Source organism: Phoca vitulina, unplaced genomic scaffold, assembly GCF_004348235.1.
Source record: "Phoca vitulina isolate PV1807 unplaced genomic scaffold, GSC_HSeal_1.0 scaffold6, whole genome shotgun sequence".
In the NCBI taxonomy this organism is placed as follows: Eukaryota; Metazoa; Chordata; class Mammalia; order Carnivora; family Phocidae; genus Phoca; species Phoca vitulina.
In genome coordinates, this window is record NW_022589709.1 from 13,528,214 (window position 1) to 13,553,500 (window position 25,287).

Consider the following 25,287-nt stretch of genomic DNA (forward strand, 5'->3'; position numbering starts at 1 on the left):
AGTTCTTTCTACCTTTCGGCTACTGTGAATAATGCTGCAATAAGTAGTGGCATAAATATTTGTCTGAGTCCCCCCCTTTCAATTCTTTTCAGTGTAAACTTAGTGGAATTGCAGGACCGTATAGTAATTCTGTGTTTAACTTTTTGAGGGACTGCCACACTGCTTTTCACAGAAATGATTTTACATTGTATTTTAATTTTTCCACATTCTCGCCAACACTTGTCATTTGCTGGGTTTTTGGTCTTTTGTTGTTTTGATTATAACCATCATAGTAAGTGTGGTGTGGTTGTTTTCTGAAAGAGCAAGTTGAAGAGGTAAGAAATGGCTTGGTCACCAGAGTATCACAGGTGCACGTGGGTGCACTGAGTACAGCTTTGCCAAATGAATGAATGGGCTCTCCTGTTTACAGTACTGTATCACTCCTTTAGACCTGACATCCCATACAACTCCTTCCTGATTCTCCTGCTGACAGGATTTGAAACTTGCACAAGGAAGCACCGCTCCGCAAAAGAGACCCAGGCAGCAACTGAGATCAAAGTATCTCAGGGCTTTAATTCAGGACCATCTGCACCATCTTTCTCCATTTGTTTTCACATCTAGGAATCAGTAAAACTTACTGCTTTAGAATCAAGGAAGCCCACTTGGTAGAAGCTCAAAAATAAAGAAGACTATAAGCTATAGAGTGTGGTGGTTAAGAAACCAAAGCTATGGGTCAAACAGACAGGCCTGAATTTCAGCTCTACTGTTTGTCACACGTGTGACTCTGAGCAAACTATAAATCCTTTCTGTGCCTCAATTTGGCCCTAATCCTAGCCTTGTGAGGATTAAATGAAACAACAAGAAGCACTTAGCACAGTGCCTGACACAATGTGATGTTACTCTAGTATTAGTGCACAGACCCAAACTACTTCCTCGTCTCCACGTCAGCTACTTTCTCTAGTCTCCAAGAGCCCTGGGAAAGCAGAAGGGCTCTGGGATGAGGGCAGACTCAACAGTCTCCTAATGATCTTCCAGGCTGACTGGAAGGACTCAGAACACCCATCCAGATGCACAGCTGGGATCTGAGATGAGGACTCAGTCTTAATTCTTCATTTTGGAAAGTGTTTGGGGAGAAAGTGGGGCCATCACCATGTGGCTCTCCTGCAAAGACACAAAGCCCACACCCCAAGAGGTCAGAAGGAACTTTCATAAAACCTACAGATGAAACTTAAGTTGAGTAGAGTTTCCAAAAAGAAGACTGACTGACAAAAATTCAGTAAGAACAGCAGGGGGCTTTACCATGTGGACCCAAAGGAAAACACAGAAGAAACGAGCCATGAGGCTAGGCAGGGTGGTATTTCATGCTGGCAGCACCATAATTCTTAAGTGAGTGGAAGGCAACACATTCAGCTTGGCCTGACAGGAAGCTTTATGTTAAACTGAAGCATATTGAAAATATCAAAGTCCATGGAATGAAAAATAGCTCCTGAGCCTAATACTTGGCCTATAACTTAAAAGTTTTATTGGACATGGACACCCTCAAGCCAAAAGCCAAACCACTGGGGGTGAAAGAAGGACTATTCCATAGCAGGACCCTGCAGGTGTGTGAGGAGCCATGGCTGTAACTGGAAAAAAAAACAACGGACCCTATTTCTTGAGCACTGTGCTAGGTGCTTTCCACACATGGTCTGACTGATGTGCTATAGCAACACCATGTGTTTGGGATATTAGCCCCATTTTTTGGAGGGAGAAACTGAGGTTCAAAGTTAAGAACTTGCTGAAGGTGAGAGAAAGGAAAATTTCTGTGACTTATATATCATTTATTAGGATGAACTCTACAAAATTACTACTATTCAACTTTTTCTATTATCAAGAATGGCAAGTCCATAGGGTTCCACCTAATATATAGCACATTATCTATTACTTATCTATTAATCATTTTATGTACAATAAATTGTATCGCACATAAATGCCCTATTATATTGATTATACAATGTCACCTATACATTTTATAATATATATATGAGGCAGAATGCTTAGTGGTTAAGGTGGATTCTTGACTCAGGCTGCATGGGAAACTTGACTCTGTCACTTACCAGCTATGGGACATTGAGTAGATAAGGTATCCTCTTAGTGCCTTTGTTCTTCATCTATAAAATGAGCTAATAATAGTACCAACCTCATAGAACTGTTGTAAAAAAGTAAGAAAACATAGCAATGTGCTAGAACAGTGCCTGGCACATATTACTTTAAGCAGTCATTGTGCATGCTTTTGTTCACTAATTCTTTGCAACAAACCTTGGCAATGGTTAATGCTACCTTGGTTTCACAGTGGGAAGCCCAAGACTCGGAGATCTGCCCAGGATTATACATCAGGTGTTTCTGAGTCTCAAGCCTTGCTGTTCCTTAGAAGCTGCCAGCTTCCTCTGGTGGTCTCTCTGGGCTCTCACTGCCATTTGGTGAAATAAGAGGTTGAGCCAACTGATTCTGTGGTTCCTTCCAGCATCCTTGTGAAAGGGGGCTGTATCAAAGCAGCAACAGGAGCAGCAGAAATAACAGGATCAAATGTGTTCAGTTCCACTGAACACAGTATCCTTAGCCATGTGGCCAAAGCATTCTGTATTTAGAGTTCCCATTTTTTTTTTCTTTTTCAGCTATTTCTTTCCAGAGCCCTCAGTACATTTCCTAATTAATCACTCCCACTTAATTTCCTAAGGCAATCACAGCCTCCCCGCAGGCAAGCAGCCTCATCTTAGGCAGAAGCACACACACCAGGTGGCCCCTCAGCTATGTGGGAGTGTGTGGAGCAGCCCCTGGACACAGACCAAAGAGTGGCACAGACACAGGGGAAACGTAGCTGGGGAGCTACACTCAGGGGACACTGTTCCTATGCTGGTGACATGCGGTTTCCTGGTGAGCAAAAAGGACAGTGAGATTCGGTTCTCCAAGGAAACCCTAAGATGCAGAAGATCTGGCTGGAGCATCCCAGGATGCAGGCAGACTCTACCAACAGCTACTCTGTGATGGCAGAAAAGGCTATGCTGGTGAGGTAGGAGGCTCAGATTTCTCTCCCTAGCTTATTTGTTGTGTGAATTTGGACAAGAGTTTTCCTTTGGTTGAGCTTCAGTTTTCCCATCTTTAAAATGGGAACGGTAATATATACAACACAGTGTAGATGTAAGGAAGGAAGCCACAAATACAAGAACCTAGAGAAACCAGGCAGATGATATCAAGGAGGGAAGTTGGGCTAAGCAAAAGGAAAATAACATGATGCCAAATGGCATCTAACGTACAGTTGGAGTTACAACAAAGAATGGTGGGGAGTGTGGTGCAATGGAGACATGCCTCATGAAAAAGCCAGCCAATTACCGCCATTGAGCCAAGTTGACCCCCCCATTGCCACGTTTACCAATTTCTAAAAAAGAAGCTAGAGGTAGATCTTTCTATGAATTCACCCAATCTTAAAATGTTGGCAAGAAACTGACACTAAAAAGACCAATTATATGTGCCAATACCACGTGAGCCAAGTACAACACACTGGAAAGCTTGATTTGGCCTACTGGCCACTGTTTGTGAACTCTGTCAATGTAACCATTAATTGAGACAATGTAATATATAAAGCACTTAGCCATGCGCATAACACATAATAAACACTCAATAAATGGTAGCCAGTGGTTATTATTATTACTATTAACTTTTCTGTAACTCAGAACCCCCATCCGTAACAATGGATGTACGGATTCCTGATAGCTGTCTGGCTCACTGGCATTTGAGAAAATCTGTGAGGGCACTACAGAGATTAACCACTGTGCATTCACAACATTTATGCTGCTTTGTTAATTTAAACCCACTTCACTGTGACTGGGCTAGAGGAGCGGTTCTCAACCAGAAAGGGTTTTGTCCCCCAAGGGACATTTGGCAATGTCTGGAGACATCTTTTGGTTGTCAGACTAGGGGCGGGCTGAGACGAGTCTAGTGGGTAGAGGTCAGGGATGCTGCTAAATATCTAAAGATGAACAGGACAACTCCCCACAACCAAAAAATGCCGAGCCCCAAATATCAATAGTACTTAGGTAGACAAACCCTGGGCTAAGATGAAGGTTTCCCTTTGCACCCTCTCTATAGAAAGCACTTTATAAAGATAGAGGTTTGGATAGGTTCCTACATGGTAAGATATGGGAGAGGCTGTGGGGTAGAAGGAGAGGGGAGATGGCAGATGGGAGAAGTAAGATCTATAATTATCTTCTCTAAGAGGCTCAAGGCCCTGCTTTCACTCTGCTTCCTATAGAATCTTTTCATCAGTGTCTTAACAACTGTCACATCAACATATTTCCTTGAAAAATTGTGTTGAAGCTGCACCCATTGGAAAATAGGCTCTGGGGAAACTGAGGACTTGAGAAATGAACTGCCTGAGCCAAGGTCACTCAGCAAGTTGCAGGACAGATCTAGCAGATCTCTTGGGTCCTGGTCCAGATACCTCAGGAAGACATCACTATTTTGCTGTTGCCATGGTAATTATAAATCAATTTCATCTCTCATTAAAGCAGTTACTCCACAGAATGCTCTCACAAAGCATTGTTGAACTCATCCTAGCTATTTCATGGATGTGACGGTAATCACATTTTTGTATATTCTATAATTCTGGCTACATCTATGATTGGCCTTCACCCCAAATGGTATAAATGAGCAGGGTTATATTGCACCGTGCTTGTCATGCATGGCTCTGACTACTCCAAACAAAGAAAACTGTGCTAGAAGCAAAGGCAAGTGATTCTGGTTCACCTTAAAAAAGGAAAGGAAAGGAGAATGACTTTTATCAATCTCTCCAGTACACTAAGGGTTTTACATAACTTATATCATTTAATCTTCTCTATAATTTGAAGACTTTCTTTAGGTCAATTTTCTCAAAAGCTGCTGCACATTAGAAATACCTGGGAGCTTTATAAAATCACAACACCCAGGAAAGCACCCCAAAATCATTCAACAGAATGTCTGGGGATGGAACCCAGGCATTGGTAATTTTAAAATCTCCCCAGGTGATTTTAAGGCACAGCCAAGTTTGGGAATCAAGGTTTCAGGACTCATTATCCTTATTTTGCAATGATGCTGACATCCTAAGAGAAAAATGAACTTGCCTAAGGGTACCCAGTTGGTGAATGGTAAAACTGTGATTCAAACCCGGGTCTGCCTTTCTCCAAATGCCAGTCACAGTCTTTTTCATTATGCCACTTTCTTCCCAGAAGTTTGTTGTCTGTGGCTTTCTCAGAGTTATCTGGTGGCAAGTTTATAAACTTGAGCAAAAGGGAATTCCCTAGAAGGCTATCAGGAATTTCTGGACTCAAAGGGATTCTTAAGAACAGGTCTGGGGAGAAGGAAATCAGGCATTTCTGGTCGTTGCATAAGTGCTTAGCTGAAATGGCAAGCCATCATGTCCAATCTCTTTGTCCCTTTGGTCAAGATTCCATTTCCAGGGAGGAAACACCCGATGGACCTGACTTTGGGCATGAGCTCATCTACTGACCAGGGTAGGGCAAGGCCCCTGATGACAAACCCGCCCAACTGTATCCTGTGGGTGCAGATGATACTTGGCTAGGAAGGAAGACTGAATCCTCAGCAGCCAAACACAGCACATCTATCACGATGGAGGAAGTGCAGGACTTGGAAAAGCGGGAAGACCTAAGTCTCACAGGTGCACTATGATCCTCAAGTAGAACTTAGCAGAAGACCAGGAGCCCATGAAATAGTCATTCAAAAGAAATACACCACCTGGGGAGGTGGCCATGCTTGGCCTCAACATCATTTGCAAAATATTGTGAGCTTGTGTATTTTTCTAAAGGACAAGGACAATTTATTTTATCAGCTTATCTAGACTTGTTTAAAAAAAAGGCTAAGGTTGGGGCTCTTGGGAGATCTTCAGGAAGAAAGGGAGGAGCTCCTGGTCAATGGCTCCTAACAGAGCCTCAGACCCCAGGAACTACCTGGAAAAAATGAAACTGGGTGTCCTGGTTGGCACCACACAGACAAAACTGGTACAGTTTAACATATTTGAACTAGGAAAACAATGCTTTTTTAAAAGACCACAACAAAAACGACACAAAGAGCTTGCATGTTGCCTGTAGTTACATGGCAGCAGAGGAGAAGATAGACCCAAAGAGGAAAGGACACACATGGATGTCTGAGCAAAATGGTTGTAACTCAAGGAACCCAGGGGGCGTTCTGGGGTCGAGTCAACAGGGACAATTAAAACTCAACTTCACCTGTCTTCAAAAAGAACCCTGTCCCAAGCAGCTGGCCTGCACCCGTGAGCTCCTTGCCAAAGGGCCAGTTCTCCATCCATGAATAGATCTTCCCAGATCTAGGCATCCACAGACCCCCAGCATGCATGGACTTGCGAAATGAGTCTATTATGAGTTAGGAGCATTAAATAAATAATTGTTCAGGGCGCCTGGGTGGCTCAGTTGGTTAAGCAACTGCCTTCGGCTCAGGTCATGATCCTGGAGTCCCGGGATCGAGTCCCGCATCGGGCTCCCTGCTCAGCAAGGAGTCTGCCTCTCCCTCTGACCCTCCCTCCCTCATGCTCTCTCTCTCTCATTCTCTCTCTCTCTCAAATAAATAAATAAAGTCTTTAAAAAAAAAAAAAGAGAAAAAATAAATAATTGTTCAATGTATCAATTCACAGATGAGTCAATATACGAAAAAAGAATAGCAATTTTAACTGTGGCTGTTCAATGTACAGGTGCTAGGTATTAAGTCCCTACTATGTGTTAGGGACTGAGCTAGAAGCCTTACACAATGTATTAATCATCCTTACGATAAACCTAAAATGTATATACTATTATATCCATTTTACCCATCAAAGAGATGAAAGGACTTCTCTGTAGTCACAGAGTAAGCGATGGGATTTGAAACCTGTCTGTCACCTTGAGCATCTGTGGGCTTGCCACAGTACCACAATGCTTCACGATGTCCACTAGCATCAACTATGTGTTGGCCATTCTGCATATATTATCCCTAATTCTTCCAACAATCCTTGAGATAGGTATTAGTGTCTCCATGGTGTGAGGGTGGGGGGTTGGGGGAGAAAGTTGAGTCTAGAAAGACGACTAATTTTCCAAAGTGCTCATTTTTGAACACAGATTTTTGAATCCAACTCTCTTTGGTTCAGTTTCCACTAAACCTCCTGCCTACTCAAATCAATTTACTTTTTAAAAATGTGTTGATTTAGTCTTATGTTCACAAGCCTTGTACTAAGCCCCTGTAGAGAAATGTATAGCTTCTGCCCTCAAGAAGCTTTTTATCTAGTTAAGAGATTAGTTACACAGTATAGAAAACAACAGAATTATATGGCTGTAGAGGCTTTAAAACACGGCCGTAATGGCTGCAAATTCTTTGGGACTTCTTTTGAGAGGTGATCCTCACCCTTGAATCTGGGCTAACTTGTACTGCTTAGAACAATAAAATACAACAGAAGGGACACTTTGCTACTTCTAAGCCTAGTTCCTAAAATGTCATGCAACCTGTTGTTTACTGGCACATTGTTTTTGGAGCTCTGAGCTTCCATGTAAGAAGTTAGAAAACTTTAAGGCCACCGTGCTGCAAGCAAGCTCAGGCCACATAGAGAGGTCACATGTAGGGGTTCTGGTCAACAATCCCAGCCAAGGCCAGCCTTCAAGTCAACCCAGCCTATTTGCCAGATGTGTGAGTGAACAGCCTGCAGATGATTCTAGCACCCAGCCATTCAAGCCCTCCCCCAGTCATTCCCACACCGTATAGCTTATGCCTCAGACGTTAAGAAGCAAAGACAAGCCAACCCATCTGAGCTATGTCCCAAATCCTGACTCAAAGAAGCATAGGGCAACAAGCAATGAAATGGGTGTTGCTTTACAACCCTAAGTTTTGGGGTGGTTTGTTAAGCAGCAATAAGTAATCAGGAGAATGGCTTTTTGAGTGGTTATTTAGGGTTAGGCACTGTCTTCTAAGCTTGACATGTGTTACCTCATTTGAACCTGCCAGCAACCCAATGAAGCAGCTTACTATTAAAGAACATGCCCAAGATTATCTAGTTAGCTATGGCATTCGAGCCCAGGTCACGACAACTCCAGTATTGAGAACTCTACACCACTCTGCTATAGAGGAAAGGAAATCATGTCTGCACGTGAAGTCTACAAAGCCCAAAGCCAATCAGTTTTAAGAAACACCAACTGCTATTTTTGAAACTAAACATCTTTTTCTTTCTTAATTTCAGAAGGCTAACTGTGGAGCTGAGCTAATTATTTGAGCCTTAATCAAGGACCAGCCACTCCCTGAAGCAGCTGTCCTGGCCATTCTATTGCCTCTAGAAAGTCCGTTGGGTTGGTTGGATATTGGCTCAGGTCTAAACCTCAATTCCCAGCCCCCAGAAGTGAGGATGTATAGGGCTGAAAGGATCCTTGGAGATCATCCAGCCTATTCCCTTCATCCCCTTTAAAGATGAGGAAACTGAGGCCCAGAAAGGTCAAGTGACTTGTCCGAAGTCACACGGTGTGTCAGAGGTACAGCCAGGTCTCCAAATTCCCATGCAAGCATTCTTTCCACTACACCATGCTGCAGTTGCTAAAAATTCCCCAGAGCTGCCTCCCTCGGCTCTCCTCTTGACAAAGCTGTTTTCCCCCCCACACAACTACACACAGTCACATTTGGCAAGAGGTGCTATCAGCCCCGCTCTGCTCGTGAAATGCTGTTTTGCAATGGGGCCTCTTTGTTCGTTAGCAACACAGACAAAGAAAACTGTAGTGCAGTCTTCTCAGAAGGAGATGTTTCTTGTTTTAAAGATGGGAAGAGAGCTTCCTGGCTGAATATGGCTTGAATCAGCATGCAGCTCCAGTTGGGAAAGAACGCAGAGGAGATTTAGGTCTTTGCAAAATTTCTAGAACATACAAGGTGGGCACATGGCAAGAGGAAGCTTATGGGAAATGTTTCAGAAAGTATTAAAATCTACGCCTAAACAGAGTAAACAGAGCAGATTGGTTACCATCTTGTGGTATGAAGTAATTAGAAGGGGGGCCACCAGACTCATTAAAAACTCCCATGAAGTAATTGGCCTTCCCATTTTGGATTCCTGCTCCAGACCTGGTTCCCAGCATTCCTTCCCTTGCAGTTTTCCTATCTGAGGTCTTCCCTTTCTAGACTCTAAACAAGCTACCTAGGTGCTTAGGGTCTCGAGGATATAACCTACTATCCCAAGTCACCCATTTTGTATTTCTCCCCTCTGGCTCCACATTATTCCTTGTTTTTTTTTGTTTTGTTTTGTTTTGTTTTTGTTTTTTGTACTAGATTTGGTCCCTCTTCTGTCTCCCTAGCTTCCCAGATTGGCAGAGACTTCCTAAGGCTGAGAGATCTTTACTCAGGACCAATGCTGTGAGCAAGGCTGAAATGAGAGGAGGCAAACTTCTCAGCAGGGCAGCTCTCACCACAAAGCTGAGGTCACCTCCTATGACTTCTCTAAGACACTTATCTGTGCAGGTGGGTTGGATCAGTGGGGAAGGGGTAGACCAGATGATCTCCAGAGATACCTCAAAAGCCTAAATATCTCTTGGTTAGGGAAAGAAATGAGGGGGGGGGGGAGGGACAGAACTGAGTTCCATGGCAGAAATCCAGGACTTTTCAGCTGGCAGCAGATGGAAAGAAAACTGCCAGCTTCTAGTAGGAGGAGATGGGGTGCACACATTTCTTAGGGCTATTGCAAGCCACAGGTCTTCCATTGCAAAGGTTCAGGTGAATGCTGCCTGAGAACCACCCTCCTGTACACATACACATCACGAGGTCCCAGGCACAAGATGGGATCTCCAACAAGAAACTGGGCCAAATCAAAGTTCTCGGACCCTTCCCCTCAAAGCTGAGTCTTGCACATAGCCCACCCCACTCGCAGGCAAACACCTGCACAAAGAGCACATTTCAGTGCAAAGCCCCCTGGTTCATTTTCCCCTGGGAAAATCCCTACCTGCTTGTTAAACCCAACAGAGAAGAAAGGGAATTAACAGTGTCCAGTGGTCCAGTTACAGCCGCAAGCACCTGGGAGGGGAAGCTGGCTGCCCAGAGGAGGCCCTGTATCTCCTCATGGCCTGAAATGCTGCTGCGCTCTGTGTCAGTGTTTATGAAATGCTTCTCAAATAAGGTCAGTGTTCTACACAGAGTTGGGGCTCTAATAAAATGCAGAACTTGTGCTGTTTGCCAGCTAGCTGCAGAGGCATACTTGAATGCTTTCTTGGATACAATTGTTCTCAGATTAATATTTTCCCCATGAGTTTTTTTAATTCTACTTGTACTATTTTTTTTACGACATGTGAGTTTTTCTGCATATTTGTATCCACCAAAAGGGATGAGTGGGATTTGCTTTCATCAGTGGTTCCTGAGGGCTTGGTGTCGCCTCCCTTATTGTTCTAGCATTTCCCCCGCCATCCCATCCTCTCTGAACCTAGCATGGTGGCCTTTGCCTTGTCAGTCATTTGGTGGGAAGCAACAGCCCAGACTGAATTCCATATTATTTTGAGCTATTCTAGTTATGAGGACATTTTGCTTGCTTTATTCATCATTGTTCCTGGCACATAGTAGGCACTCAATAAATAGCTCCTTTAAACATCTCCATCCTTCATACAGCCCCCGATGTGGTTCTACTTTCTTGGAAACTGCCATTTCTTAATTACTCAGTTAGGCAAAAAGTCCTCTAAACTTCCCCTGGTTGGGTGGCTGACTTGGCTGGTGAGGCACTTTATTTGCATTTGTAAAAGATGCACCTTAAGAAGTGAAAAGGAAAACCTAGCAAGAGTCTGAAGGCATGGGTGACTTTGAACTCATTGAGTTTCCTCTTCTGAAAATGCACCCTGATCATCTTTCAGATACAGGATTTAGTGGTTAAAATCAGATATTGTGGGTGGACTCATTAAAGTATTCGCAGAGCACTAAATTTAGGAGGCATCTGCAGACATTTGATCTCCTATAAAACTTGCATCAGCCCCATGGGAGAAGGGTTAGTCCTACCATTCTAAAGGTTACAGATGTGAAAACTGAGACTCAGAAGATACTTGTACAAGGTCCCACAGTTAAAAGAAAAAGGGGGGTGGTGGTGACGGAAACCAGGATTTGGCCTCGGTCTTTTTACTCATTTAAGGTTACATCAAATTGTTCTCCCCATTGGTTTCTCATTAATATCAGTTAGAAACCCCATATATTTATCACATGCCCTCCTTCATGCCCATTACCCAGGAGCATTGGGTGGTATATGCAACTGATGAATTATTGAACACTACTACCTGAAACTAATGATGTACTATATGTTGGCTAATTGAATTTAAATTAAAAAAAGAAAAAAAAAGAAACCCCATATATAAAACACTTATCTACTTACATTCTAGAGCTGGGCAGAGATGGGGAGGAGAATAAAGAATATCAGTAAAGTGCTAGATAGGCCAGAAACTTCTGCACCACATTTCTGAACAGGACATCTCTTCAATGAAATCATCATTGTTGAGCTTTTCAATTGCAGAAAAATCTGCTCTATTCTCTGTTTGGGTTGCAGGGTACTCAGCAGCACGTTGTAAGTAACTTATCATGCACCGAGTCCAGCCCTGCAGCATCTCTACACTTCACCCTGGGCATCATAAAAGGCTTCAGGTAGCCATGAAAAGGAAGTCTGAGGTTGTTTCCAGGACACAACCACAAGCTGGGAGTCTCTGGTCTCCAGTGAAGGTCCAGGCCACAAAGAACCTCCTGAAATCCAATTCCAGGACCCAAGGGTTAGGTGGTGAATGTCCGAATTCCATGCTGAGGCTATGGAGAGCTACCTGGAGGGTAGGGGAGTGTGAGAAGGCAAGAAGCCAAGCTGGAAGTGTCAAGGCAGGGGCCAGGAGCAGCTCAAGTTCAAGGAGAGATGCACAAAATGCACAGGTCCATGGTTAAGCCCACATACCTCAGATTAGAAGAGGACCATGGACTCCACACCTTGTAGACCAGCCTGAGTCAGGGCATACACTAATTCTAGAGTCCAAGGGAGCAAGGAGTGGGTATGCCAGGTAGCAGACAGGAACTACAGGAACTAGGGAGGCCAAAAAACTCAAAGAGGGAGTCAAGGTGGGTGGTTAAATGTGCTGGCTGAATTTCAGGAACCACAATCCACACCACTGCCAAAGTGCTGAATGAAACAGGGATCGAGAACCCAGACTGGCATTTTGGACAAGAGGAGTCTAAGCCCACACAAGCAGTGATAAGGTTGTGAAAAGTGGAGTCATATTTACTCCAGCCGGGATGCATCTTATATATGTCCTGTTCTACCAGGACCCGGTGTCAGGGTCAGGGATCCCAGAGATCATGCCTGAAGGAAGTCAAGTGGTACATCTTAACTGGAAAGAAAGGCAATCCCTGCAAAAATGTCAGCAAATACTTGTGGGGGGAAAATACTGGTCAAGAAGCCTTGTCAGAATTCTTCTTAGAGGGTTTAGCCTTTCAAATCCAAAATAAAAATATTAGCCACATAACCATGGTGATACTTTTCCTTGACCTCATGGATTCTTCTCTAAACACCCTTGTTAGATGAAACTTCTTCAAGTACAGTTTCTATTCATTTTAAATTGGGCTCAGGCTCTCTTTTGTTCAATGTAACCACGAACTTCTGCAGATCTGTACCACGTTTCCATTACTACCTGTGGGAACCCTATTCATCCTTCAAGCTCCAGTCTGAACGCTGCCTGCTTCCCCAAACGGGACAGGACAGCTCTACCACCAACTATCCAGGACACAGCACTGGCCTTCCTCTCAGGATGCCTTGCATCAAACAGGTGCTCACTGTTTCAACTGGGACTCAGTTTTTTTTTTTTTTTTTCCCTTCTTTCCTCCTTCTTATTTGAGAATCGGGTTTGGAAGACAAGAAGGGGGGCTGACTTGGAAGGCTTGTGGAGGAATGGCATGATCAGTGGGTGGGGCACAGGCCTGAGACCAGTCTGCCCAAATGAGCCCTGACTCTACTGCTCCAACCAGGGAAAGTTACTTCACCTCTCTTAGTTTTCTTATCTGTAAACTGAGGAGAGCATGAGTTTCTGCCTTGCATGACTGTTAAGTTAAGCGAGAGAACGTGTGTAAAGGAAGTGTGAGAGCAGTGCCAGGCACAATGAGGGGCTTAATGAACAGCAGCTGCTGTGGCGACAGTGACTGTTGTCGTCATCATCATTGTTGTTTGGAAATTTGGGGAGAGCGCGTGCACCTCCATGCTTCCTTCCCCATCACATCCATTCCCAGCCCTACTCAAGCAAATGTGCTCTGGGCCAATGGGCACCCAAGACGTTAAAGGAAATCACTTTGCAAGAGTGAGGCTTCTCAGCGGAGCTCTGCTGCTGCCAGAGGGGCCCAGAAGGCTACAATACTTTATAGGAGAGGACATGCACACGCACATACACATCACGATATACACATCACGTCACGTCCCATCCCGTGCTGGTGGGGCTCTGGCACCAGCCTAATAGGACAAGGATGAAGCTCAAGTCACAAAGGGAAGTGCAATGAGAAACCAAGACTTTAGAAAACAGTCAACAAACAGAGGAATTAAGCATTAATAGGAAATCATTCCAGAGAAAATACGAACAACAGAACCCCAGGGAAAGAAGATGCGACAGGCCAACAAGACCTCAACATTTCTATCCATCCCAGCCAGAAAGAACTGGACAATATATTCATGTCATCCACACCCCAGCCACTGAAAGACTTTAAACAAGCAGAGAGGATACTGCTGATTATATTGACAACCTGGATAAAGATCCATAGGGCAAGCTCAGGAACCCTGCAGAGGGAATGGGGGGAGGAGTGGTAACACGCTAGATGAGTGAATCAAAATAGAAAATGTTGCTGAAAAGCTGATGAAATTAAACTATTTGCCAAAATTTAATTAGGATAATGCAAAGTGTTGCACTTAGACTCCAAAAAGTCAACTGCACAAATCTGGGATGGAGAAAATAGGATCAACAGCAGGGAGGGCTGGGAGACACTGGGGATGCAATGAACAGCCGGGTGGAAATGAGCCAACCCAGGGGTGTGGCTGTCAGAAGTGAAAATGCCCCTTCAGGATGTTGACAGAAGTCAAGATAGCAAGGGAGTGGAAGGATTCATTCTAACTAAGACAAGCAAAGAAGACTGGAACCTATTTGGAGGAAGGTAAGTAGGAATGGGAAGAGGGCCTGTCTCAGAGTCTAACACACACAGAATAGTTGAGGCAATTATAAAAATTTATGGAAGAAAGAAGAAGACTAAGATAAGTGGGTAGTGAGAAACACGACAGCAGTAACATTTTTGAAATCCTACCATTTGGAAGAAGGATTATATTTGCTCTGTGTAACAACAGTCAGGGGGAGATAAGTTCAACCCCCAGGCAAAGAAAATTTTCTTGTTAAAACTGTTTTCTAAAATGGAATAAATTGCTTTAGGAAGAACTGAGTTCCTCCCCATTAGAAGTAATCCAGCAAAGGAGAATGGCCACTCTCTCCAAAATTATGTTGGTGGAAGATCAATCTGCACATGGTTAGAACCTGAACTAGAGGAACCCTTTCAACCCTGACAATCTATCTTGTTTCAATCAGGCTTTGTCTTGAGCTTGCTCTGGAAGGACGGCTATAGTCAGTAAGAATTATGAAGATAACCGTACTAAGAATACTTATGGAGGATGCGCTGTGATCCAGGCAGTCCATGTGGGTAAATTCAATACTCCCAGCATCCTATGAAGGGGGTAGTTTTATTATTCCCACTTTACAAATGAGAACACTGAGGTCACCCAGCTGGTAAGCGGAGAAACCAGGAGCAGCCCCGTCTGGCTCTGATCTCTATGCCTTTATCCAAAGGTCATGACTTTTCCCACCTCCCTATCCACTCACAATTGAGGACGTTTAATTACATACTCCTGACGAATGTTTCCCAGGGAATGGTGTATCAAATATAGTGCTGGCCACAGAACTACAAAGACCACAGTGAGTGGGAAGCAAAGGACAGCCTTAGGCAGACCAGCAATAGCAGTACTTACAAAACACAATCCAGGTCTTCCGAACAGAGAAGCAGAAGATTCCCATTATGAGCGCTTCCCACCTGGGCAAGGCTGATTTAAATTTAAGGCTGGAGAATGATAAATAATGGAGAGCTTTGAAAACTCAACACCGTGCACCCTAGCAGGGTACCCTTTGCATCTATCCTATCTGGAAGTAGTAATGGTCCAGAAAAGTTCTCTGGAAAAGCCTCCATGCCTCTTTTTTTCCTTTTCAGCTGTTCTAAAAAGGGTTAAGACCACCTTACATAATGAGGGTGGAGCATACTAGTAAATACAGCTGTTTCAAGTAAAAGCAGTAACAGAGGCAGACACGGGAAGTCAGTAAAAGGTATTTAGGGAAAGACAGAAGGAATGAGCATTGAAAAAAAAAAGTCAGGGCCAAAAATTCCCCCATGAAAATCCAACCCCCCAAAATAAATAAATAAAATGCATTCCTTATTTAAATATACCACAAAGCAGCACGCCCATGGAAAAGATATAAACCACTTCAACTGTAATCCCCTTTTTATGGAACGGAGGCCAACCTGGGCTTAGCTGGAGAGGAGAGGGAGGGGAGCAGGCACGAGCTGTGCTGAGCACAGCGTACGTGCAGGCGAGGAGCTTGCCTTGATGGGGCACATTTAGAGTGGGCATCTCAAACTTTCCAGCTGGATGGGGCCTGAGATGAAGAAATAGAAGAAATAGCCATGGTCACCACTATTAATAGTTGGTGGAGACCTAAGTGCCAGGTACTGTGTTAAGCACTTCCCGTTCTTTATTTTATCTGATTCTCCCCAAGAGGAACATTTATGACGCACACTTTACAGGTAAAGAGTAGTAGCTGGAGAATCAAAGTGCCGGGCACTCTGCTGAGTGCATTACATGGTTTGTCCGGGGCCACATTCACAGCATGCCCACAGGGCCAGTGTGATTATCATCCCTGTATTACAGCTGTGGAAATACAGTACAAAGGGATTAAATGGACTACAGCCCAGAGGAGTGGAGTAATTCGCCCATGGTGCAACAGCAAATTTGTAACAGAGCCAGAATTCAAACCAGAGCTGTCTATCTGCACAGCCCGCAGCCTGCACTAGTAGGCCTGGGGTTCTGAAGCCTTGCCACAGCCCACCTAGTCTGTGCAAAAGATCCAATGGCTCTCAGATCTACCATTCTCACTTTCCAGGGAAGGAAGAACTCAGTGACAACAAACAGAACTGGAGAGAAACAAAATAACAATCAAAATGCAAAAAATGCAGAAATATACAAGACCCAGATGATGGGCAAAAGCAAAACTTAATAATGACTCTACAAATAGATCAATTAATACAAGAAGAGCAGCAATCAAAAACCACAGAGAGCACAGGATGATGCTGATGAGTTCCTGATTAGAAAGGCCTACAGTTTAAGTGTGGGGGCCTTCTAGCTCTTTTCATGGGCATGTGCACAGTAGGAGTTTTGCAAGGTTGCTAAGCAATGCTTGGCAACCAGACTCCAGAGTGGATCACTCATTAGGAGTCCTTGGTAACTCTAGTGAGGCCATAATTTTAGTTCATGAAAGCCAAATTTTAGAAAACCTCAATAACTCACGTAATAGGTTACTAGTAAGTCGCCCTTGGCCATACATAAATGCAAAACCATAATCCCCCATCTTTCACTTATAAGAACTAACAAAAAACTTGTATTTTTCAGACTTACTCATTTAGTCAACACATACTAGTTGAAAACCTACTATGTGCCAGGCACTGGGGGAGAGGACCATACAGGGAAAACTATCAGGACTACACTAGAATTCTGCTTTCAGGAAAAGGAGGCCCAGCAAGGCAAAGCAATCTGTCCAGATGCACAGCACACTGGAGGCAGGTGCACTTAACTGCTCACGTCCAACCCAGAGGTTCCCCCGGAGAGCACTGCGCTTCTCTGAGAGGCCACATCACCATGGGTGGCTCGGAGAGGCCTCGCCATTCACCAAACTGCCCCTCATCTGCTGAGCTGGCTCCGAAGCTAGGAGTACCAGGATGCAGGGCTTGGCCGTGGAGCATCTTGGAAAGTCTCCCACTTGACCTGGAGACCTCTGCGGTCAAGTGAGGGAAAGCCTGTGACACGGTGTCGGTTTTTATTGGACCCAACCACCGGCGAAGCTTGCCATCATCTGGAGTGATGGAGAAAATTAAGTTACCACATTCTCACGTTTCAGCCTTTCGCCCGTTTTCCTTCGCAAACAGGAAATGTTTATTTAAATACAGCAGTCTCCAGCATGTTCCAGAGCCAAGTGAAAAACCAAAGATGTCCACTCTTGCCCCACTCCGCTGTTCAGGCCACCACCTCCCCGTGGGTGAGAAGTAGGCCTCTGCCTGCCTTTAGGCAGTGTGGGGAGAAGGGGCCCCTTGTGAGAGTTCGTTTTCATCTGTCCGCTCTTTTTCCAGGCTGAGATTGTGGTTGGAGAAGAATTACATCTGTGGGCTCCTTTTGTACTCAGAAGGGTAAATGCGACATCTGTTTACTCTGTGCTCCATGGTAAATGTTTTGTTTCAGGCACCACCATTCACTTCCTCTCCTCATGTCCTCTATCTTTGCTGCATGGATAATAAATTACACTGAATTCTCCCCTGCGTTTATTTAGCTTTCTTGTGGGTATCACCTCCTCATTGAGGGGAAAAAAAAAAAACTGTCAGTAGTTTATAAACGACAGAGAGTTTCTCTTTCTGTGTAATGTGCTGACATTATGGAAAAGAAGCTGGGACACAGACCCCCAACTCTGATATCAGCTTAATTATGAATAATATAACAAGCCCCATTCCAGGCCTAACGCAAAGTCCAAATGGTGACCACATTATCCCCATGCAGATTTTCCTTAAAGGGTGCATGAGCAGATGAGGCCTCAGATGTCAAAAACCCCCAGAGAAACAATGACACACATACACACATACATACACACGCACATGCACGCGCGTATGCGCGCACACATACTCCTACAGAAAAGCCTCTCTGGGAGATCAAGCAGCAGGAATGGAAAAGGGAGAAAATGCTTCTCCTTTGTTATAAAACACAACATAAACATTAGAGATCAGGAAACTGGATTTTAGGAAGGTCCCGAGCATGTGGTGCCAATGCCGACAGACCGTATACCCTGTGGAGAAACGAGTCCTGGGGAGTTTCAAAGCCTCACTAAAGGAAGTTTCCTTCTTCTATCCTCTGCTTCCATTCTTTAAGTCGAATTGCTGGTTTTCTTCTGTATATGCAATGATTTTATATACAGTTACTGGAATGCAGTAGAGGTTCAAGTAATGTTTGTTGAACGAATGAAGAAAGGAATGAATGAGAAATTCCTCCCTAAAAAAATCTATTCCATAGCTTAGAAATGCCAAACATCCCCCCAAGAGTTTGCAGAACTCAAATATTCTGTCTGAGTTGACTGACAGAGGATGAGAGGTGGTGAAGGACTGTTGGTGGGCTGCTCCTCACCCCTGCAGCACTCCTGACCAAGCTTTCTTCTAAAGGTTTTCCCCTCTCCCGGGGGAGGAAGAAGACCAGAATGAGGAGCCAGCCTTGGCAGCCGCGTCACCCCACGCACCCCAGCCAAAGGGGCACCAGTGACTGGAACCAAGGTAGATGAGACTCAGCTATTCCAAAGTACTTCCCACTCTGCCAATGCCTGCGAACGACCATGACAGCAGCAGGGCACTGTGGGAATGCCCAGGACTCAGTCTCCACCCAGTTTCTCCAGTTGTAGAGCAGATGGGTTGCTCCAAGCTGCCTGGGTCTCCTGGGGAAGGTGGGTGGGTGGCATATTGGCTGCAGTGCTGTGCCTGCAGCTTTTGAAGACTTCCTACATGCCAGCAGGAGAAGGGCCCACTCCCCTTGGTTTCCCAAACATGTACCATGATTTTGAGGATGGAGGAGAGGTAGTCTCAAGACTCCAACCAGGAAAGCTAATGTCATAGCAAGCTGAATATTGGCAGGGTACACCCGAAGCAGTAGCAAGAGCAGCCTATTCCCAAGCCCAGCCAGAACCCTCCCAGGATCATCTATTTACAGATCTTGGCCCAAACTGACCCTTGTTCCAAAGATGGCTAGCAGAGTGGTAGATACCCAAAAATACCACTACAACAAATTTTTAACTGCTTTGTAAAATATAAGGTTTGAATTAAGTTGTGGACACCTGGATTGTGGCCCCTTTATTGCCACTAACTTGCTGCATTACCTTGGGCAAGTCTTTTCAAATGCCTGAGCCTCCTTTTCTACATACGTTAATGAAGGTTCAGCTCCAATGCTCTAGAATTGCATGACCACACAGAATAATGAATGCACTTGAAAAAAAAAAAAAAAATGTTTTGAGCCACAGGAAACCTCCAGGAAAAAGGAAGGCAGTTCTATTGAGTCTCTGCCCAGGGACACATGGAGTTCGAGGAAGAGAAGTAGAGTTACAGGAGGTGATCAAGAGGAATAACACACTGTAGGACAATTCACTCAGTCTCATGCCACTATCTTCCAGCTTCAAGTCAAGAGGGCAGAATGGAAGACCCAGTGCACCCACCCCTAACATGCAAGGGCAAGGGAGACAGAGGGAGAGCAAGACACGAAGAAGTGGATTACACTAGAGCAAACCTTCACCCACTTCTGGGCTGTGTTCCCAGGCCGGTTCCAACCCCCTCCACCATTTCTCCCTCTTTCCTTACTCCCCAACTGTGGGCTGGGAAGAGCCCACCCTCAGAGTCCAAGTTTTGAATTTGGTCCGAGGATCAAAATGATAAATGTTTCCAAAACGTTGACATATGAAAAGTAAATATTTGGTTGCACAATTGGGGTTAAAATGAGGGTCAATCTACCCCACTCTCCAAACGCCTCTCCTCTCGCTGCCAAACCCAGGATCCGAGGCTGAGTGCGGTTTGTAAGATTATAGCGCTCGGTCTCATTTAAAGGGCTGTCAGCATTTCCATTCTCCGGCCCGTTTGGGGAGGCATTTATAACCGAGCCATAAAAAATTCACCCCGGCTGCAACTTGGCATCTGCGACGCTGCGCTCCAGGCAGGGCGGGTTTTCCAAGCACCCACTCCGAATTCGTTCGGTTCCTCAGAAGTTAGACCTTCACACACACTCTCAACTTCGCTCGCAAGGGCAGCCAGAAAGTGACTGGCCCTTTCTGATCTCCAAGCTGGTCACAGTCTCGGCCCTCTCGGGTCTCCGTTCCCTTACGCCCCACCACCTTTCAGCTTTCTCCTTCGCCCCCCTCTTAAATGTGCGCGGACCCCTTGCCCTTACCCTAAGACCTGACTGGCTGTAGTGTTCTTTCCTCCCCTCGCTTCCTGCCAGCCTTCTGCTGGAAGCTGTCACCGGGCCCTGCGTCTGGAGCCTTCACCCCTGGAAAAGCACTGCTCTTTGCCCATCGCAGTGGGCTTCAAGACTTCTCTCCCTAGACCTACCCAACGCCAGAGACCCCAACTCAGGGAATGAAGGATCCGACCCGGGAGAGGGTGACAGCGAGACTGCATCCAGTGCGGCCAAGGGGAAAGGAAAGATCTGGTGCCTGGGGGCCCCACTATGGACCCAGGGGGTGGCCCGGGTTGGGCGGGGCGGGGGTACTCACAGGCGCTCGGCGTTGCGGGGTATGCCCCGGGGAACAGCCCGGAGGCCCAGTCCGTGGCAGTCCACGCTGGCGGCGGAACAGGTACACTTGGTGGGGCAGGCGGCGGCTGGGGGCCCGCTCAAGACGCTCGCCAGCGCCAAGGCCAGCGCCAGGCGGGCGCGCACGGCGGCGCCGGCCCCTGTCCGCCCGGGGGCCATGGTGTGCAGGGGCCCGCGCCCAGAGGAGGCTGCCTGGGCGGGGCAAGACGCGCGGAGCCCGGGGAAGCGCGCGCGGAGCCCAAGCGGCCTGGGGAGCGGGCGGCGGAGTTGGCGCGGAGGAGGAGCGAGCTCGGCGATCAGGCGCACGGGGCGCGGGCGGAGCGGGGCGCGCCGGGCGGCGGCGGCGGCGGCGGCGGCAGCAGCAGCAGCTCCATCCGCGGGGCTGGGGCTGCCCCGCTGCGCATCGCTCGGAGTGCCCAGGTACCGAGCGCCTCCTGGGCCCGCTGACCCGCGGCCTGAGGCGTCGGCCGGGTCGGGGACCTGGGGGCGAGCGCAGTGGGGCACGGCGCCTAAGGAGGTCCGACTTGGGGCTGAGGTCGGGAGCGCGGCGGCGGCGGCTGGAGCACGGGGCGGCCGGGTGAGCCGGCCGGCGCTCGCTCTCGCCATTCACTGAGCAGGGCAGACACCGGAGACGCGGGGCCCACCCCTCCCCCCCTCCCAAAAAACGCCAGCTCCGCTTCCCATTGGCTGCGCTGCACGTCATGTCGACTAAGTTGGGAACTTTGCTGGAGCGACCGAGAGCCCGGAGGGGAGGAGGCAGGAGATGAGGGAGAGGGAAGGAAAGGGGCTCGGCCAGCAGGGCCCCAGAATTGAGACCCATTCCCTCTTACGGAGCCAAGGATTGATCAGGCTGGTGGCACTTTTTCTTTATTCTGGCACTGAGCTAGGCACTCTGCTCATAGTCTTTCCTTGGGTTCCAACACCGTCCCGCAAGGGGGCATCCGAGTACCCCATTTTATAGATGAAACAAAGCTCAGAGAAGTAAAGTGACTTGCCCGAGGCCACACAGCTGCTAAGTACCCCAAACCGCAGCACTCACATTCACTCATATTTTACACCACAGCCCATCGAAGCTGTGTACTTTACTCATCTACAAAGATCCTCAAAGATCCTACCTCATCTTGGCAAAGATCCACAACTTCTTCCTAAAGCACCTATTGTATTGATACTAAAGCATTTCACAGTCACACATGTCACATAAAATGTTTGTCCATGTTGTTCAGGTCGCTGCTGGCAAACCCTACACGGAAGCCTGTCCTGCTTTGCCTAGACCCAATGCCGGCTGTGCTGATAAAAGTAGTGATGGCAGGGACTGGGACCCCTGGATTGACAGTGCTTCTGCTTCCTGACTGGGTGACTCTGGGCCAATCACGTCACCTCTGAGCCTCGGTTTCCTCAAAGCAAGGGGCCACAGCTCTGTCTGGGACCACCTCACTGGGTTGTTTGGAGCATCAAAGAAGAGAAAGTGTTTTTTGCACAACAGTCATTCGCACGTGAGACATCCCTTCTGCACCCACAGCCTTCATTCTTCCATAGCGCTCTAAATTGGCCAGGTCTGAGCTTTTCCAGATGCTGGTGGGGAGGGGCGCGTGTGTTAGAGGCTCCATAAATACTTGTAGGAATGATTTTGTTTGTTTGTTTGGAGAGAGAGGGCAGGAACTGGAGGAAGTATTGCCCAGACTTCCTCGTGGTCTGCTCACACTGGAAAAGTCTAAATGAGCCCTGAACATGCGCGTGCGTGCACACGTGCTCTCTCTCTCTCTCACACACACACACTTGTGCACACACACGCTTATACTCAGGTTCACACACACACACCCATATACACACAATCACATACACACATGTATACATGCATAGTCTCACACCACACACAATCACACATACCACAATAACAATTATGCCACTGAGAGCTCTTTCCTTTTCTTTCATATAAATGCTATTCTAATTCCTTCTACTTCATCTTCCTTGTTTCAACGTCTTGACAATATCCTGTGAATTTATAGTAGAGGTGCAGATTTTATTTTATTCTATTTAACATATTTTCAAAATCATAGCCCCAGGCACCCAACTGCACGTACGTGTACACATACATACACAGTCACACACACTTCAGACCCTCCATCATTCATAAACACGTTAGGTGTAATTTACTGCTGTTATTCTTGGGAGCAGCTTTTCATACCGATGCTGTTGTCAGCGCCCTCTGGTGGCCATAAAGGGTCTATGCTCTGGTCCATAGGGTGACTTCAGCTTTTAAGAACTCTAAACATCCTTTCCTCTGAAACTTTCCTCCAAATCTTGAACCAATTTAGTACTAGGACTGAGGCAGATGAGAGAACTGGGCAAAGACCCAAGGGCACAAAAGCGTCTCAGACTGTCTGGAGCAGAAAAGAGTAGGGTTTTCTTTGTTTTCCCAAATGCACACTAGAGCATGTTTTGCAATCCCTTTAGGCTGGGCCTGGGTCTGTGCTCTGAGTACAGTGTGAGGGTGGAGGTGGGGGCAGGGACTGTGTTTTCCATTTAAGCTGATGGGGAATTTCATTAGCCTGACTAGATCTTCAAGTGACTTCATAGGCATTCAAGTGTGCTTGCTTTTCCTTGGGAGAACACTTTAAAACCGAGCTTGAGAGTCAATCATCCCAAAGAAACAGGAGGTACACAGGACACAGGCCATACAGAATCAGGGAGCGCAGCTGGAACAACCTTGAAAATCACCAGATCCAGCATTTCTGCAAGTGTGTTCTGATGACTACTAGTTCTACATGTTTCTTCAAGAAAGTGGGGAAGGGGGGTTCTGGGGCAGAAATAGGGTGAGAAATGCTCACTTTCACCACTCTTGGAGATTTGCATCACCAATGAGCATATTTAAGATTTTGAGAAGTCCTGCAGTAAGGAAACCGGTTTAAGGTTTGTGTTGAACCCAGTTTCCCAGCATGGCTGATCCTTTTACATGTAAACTTAAAATTCTTTTGAAATTTTTGGATAACACCCAATATAATTCAGGTCCTGTATTCAATAACATGGAAACTGAGTCTCAGAGAGGGAAGGGCACTGGTACAAGGTTGTCCAGCTAATTAGTGAAAGAGCCAGAGCCAGGACGCAGGGCTCCTAGTGCCTAGAACTAGGCTCCCTCCACTCTCCCCCACTGATTCTGAAGCATTACTCTTCTCAGAGAAGTGTAAGTAAGTCCTTAGGAGGTCAGTTTGTTGGGTAGGATTTTTTATGTCTAAGTACCAGAGATGGCTTTTACACCCTATGGTATGATTTTCAGAGTTCCTCATAAGCCTCCAGGGCCAACTTTTGGATTTTTTCCTTTAGTTTTCTCTAGGCTTCTCAAAAGCAAACTGCCCACCCATTCCCCCAAGAAACCCACCTCAAACTTTCTCCTCCACTTGTTTTCTGTCTCTCTGTGGAAGACACCACTATTTATATGGCTACTATAATCAGCTGAGGTTTTCTGGTTGCAACAATAGAAAGTAACTAATTGAAGTAAAAAAAAAAAATACTTTTTAAGAAGGCCTTTGGGTAACATACAAAATTAAGGAGGAAGAAACTAAAGAAAGAAGCTTTTAAAAAGACACAAACCAAGCAGGATCTAGGATCAAGCTCAAGCCCAATTTCCAAATTCCCAAGACACAAAGACTGGCCTGGGTTAGGTTATGTAATCACCCTATTAACCACAGAAGACAAGAATCTACAGATAACAGTTCCATGGAAACTATACTCAGGCAGGTAGAAGCAGTGCTCTCAAAGGAAGACTGGGGAGCTGTTAGCTGGAAAAGTAGGGGGATGATGAGAAGGCAAAATAGCACCAAAGCATCTTCCCTCTGTTTCACACCACAGCCATTCAGTTCCTGAGTCCCGTTAATTCTTCCTCATGATTATCACTTACATCTGTCCCTCTTCATCTTTGGGCCTCCAGGTATTGTTCAGATCCTGGTTTCATGCATGGCCACTGCTCACACCAGCCCCCACATCAATTCTCTTTGTCTTTTTGTTCCACCAACTCATCCTTGGCCCTGATGATCAAGGGATTTTTCTAAAATGCACACATGATAATGCAATCCCGAACTTTGAAGTAGATTTCTACCTCTATACCTCATCTCCTCCCAGTATCCCACACCCACTCAAAACAATCCTCCTGAACATTCTTCCTAGCTCTTTCCTCTCTGGCTAGCCCAGAGTCAGTTGAGCCTTCCATTCCTCCAGGAAACCTTGCTGATCCAGTCTATTAGATTTTCAAAGTCAGGGAATCTATAGAATCTATTAATTCCAACATTTATTATAAAAATTTTCAAACATACAGAAGTATCTAATTCATTTTTTGCATGCTTGATGCCTAGAGGTACAAATACATCTTTGATGATTGGTGAATGACTAATTAACAACTATGTGAATGAATGATCTCTCCAATCACCTAGCTTATTTGACATTCTCTTGCTGCAGTTTTACTTATTTTGATCAGTGTTACTTGATCTTTTCAGGGAGGAGGATGAGACTACATTCTTCTAGAAACTCTGAGTGCATTTTTTTTTTTTTTGAAAACTATACATATTCCCTGCCCCACCCCCCATTCTGATATGTTTGCTCCCATCCCATTGAAACTTACCATTTGTGCTGGTCATTCTCCAGTGGATTGTCCAGACTGC

General features: G+C 45.9%; 1 protein-coding gene across 1 annotated transcript in view; it reads right to left on the bottom strand.

Moving 5' to 3' along the window:
* Nucleotides 1-20,832, bottom strand: part of SLIT3 (slit guidance ligand 3) — a 591,752-nt gene extending 570,920 nt beyond the window's left edge. Inside the window, exon 1 of the mRNA XM_032403687.1 lies at nt 20,598-20,832. Coding sequence (XP_032259578.1) covers nt 20,598-20,794 — 197 coding nt within the window. The 5' untranslated portion in view covers nt 20,795-20,832. The remainder of the gene's footprint in view (nt 1-20,597) is intronic.
* Nucleotides 20,833-25,287: the final 4,455 nt, after the last annotated feature.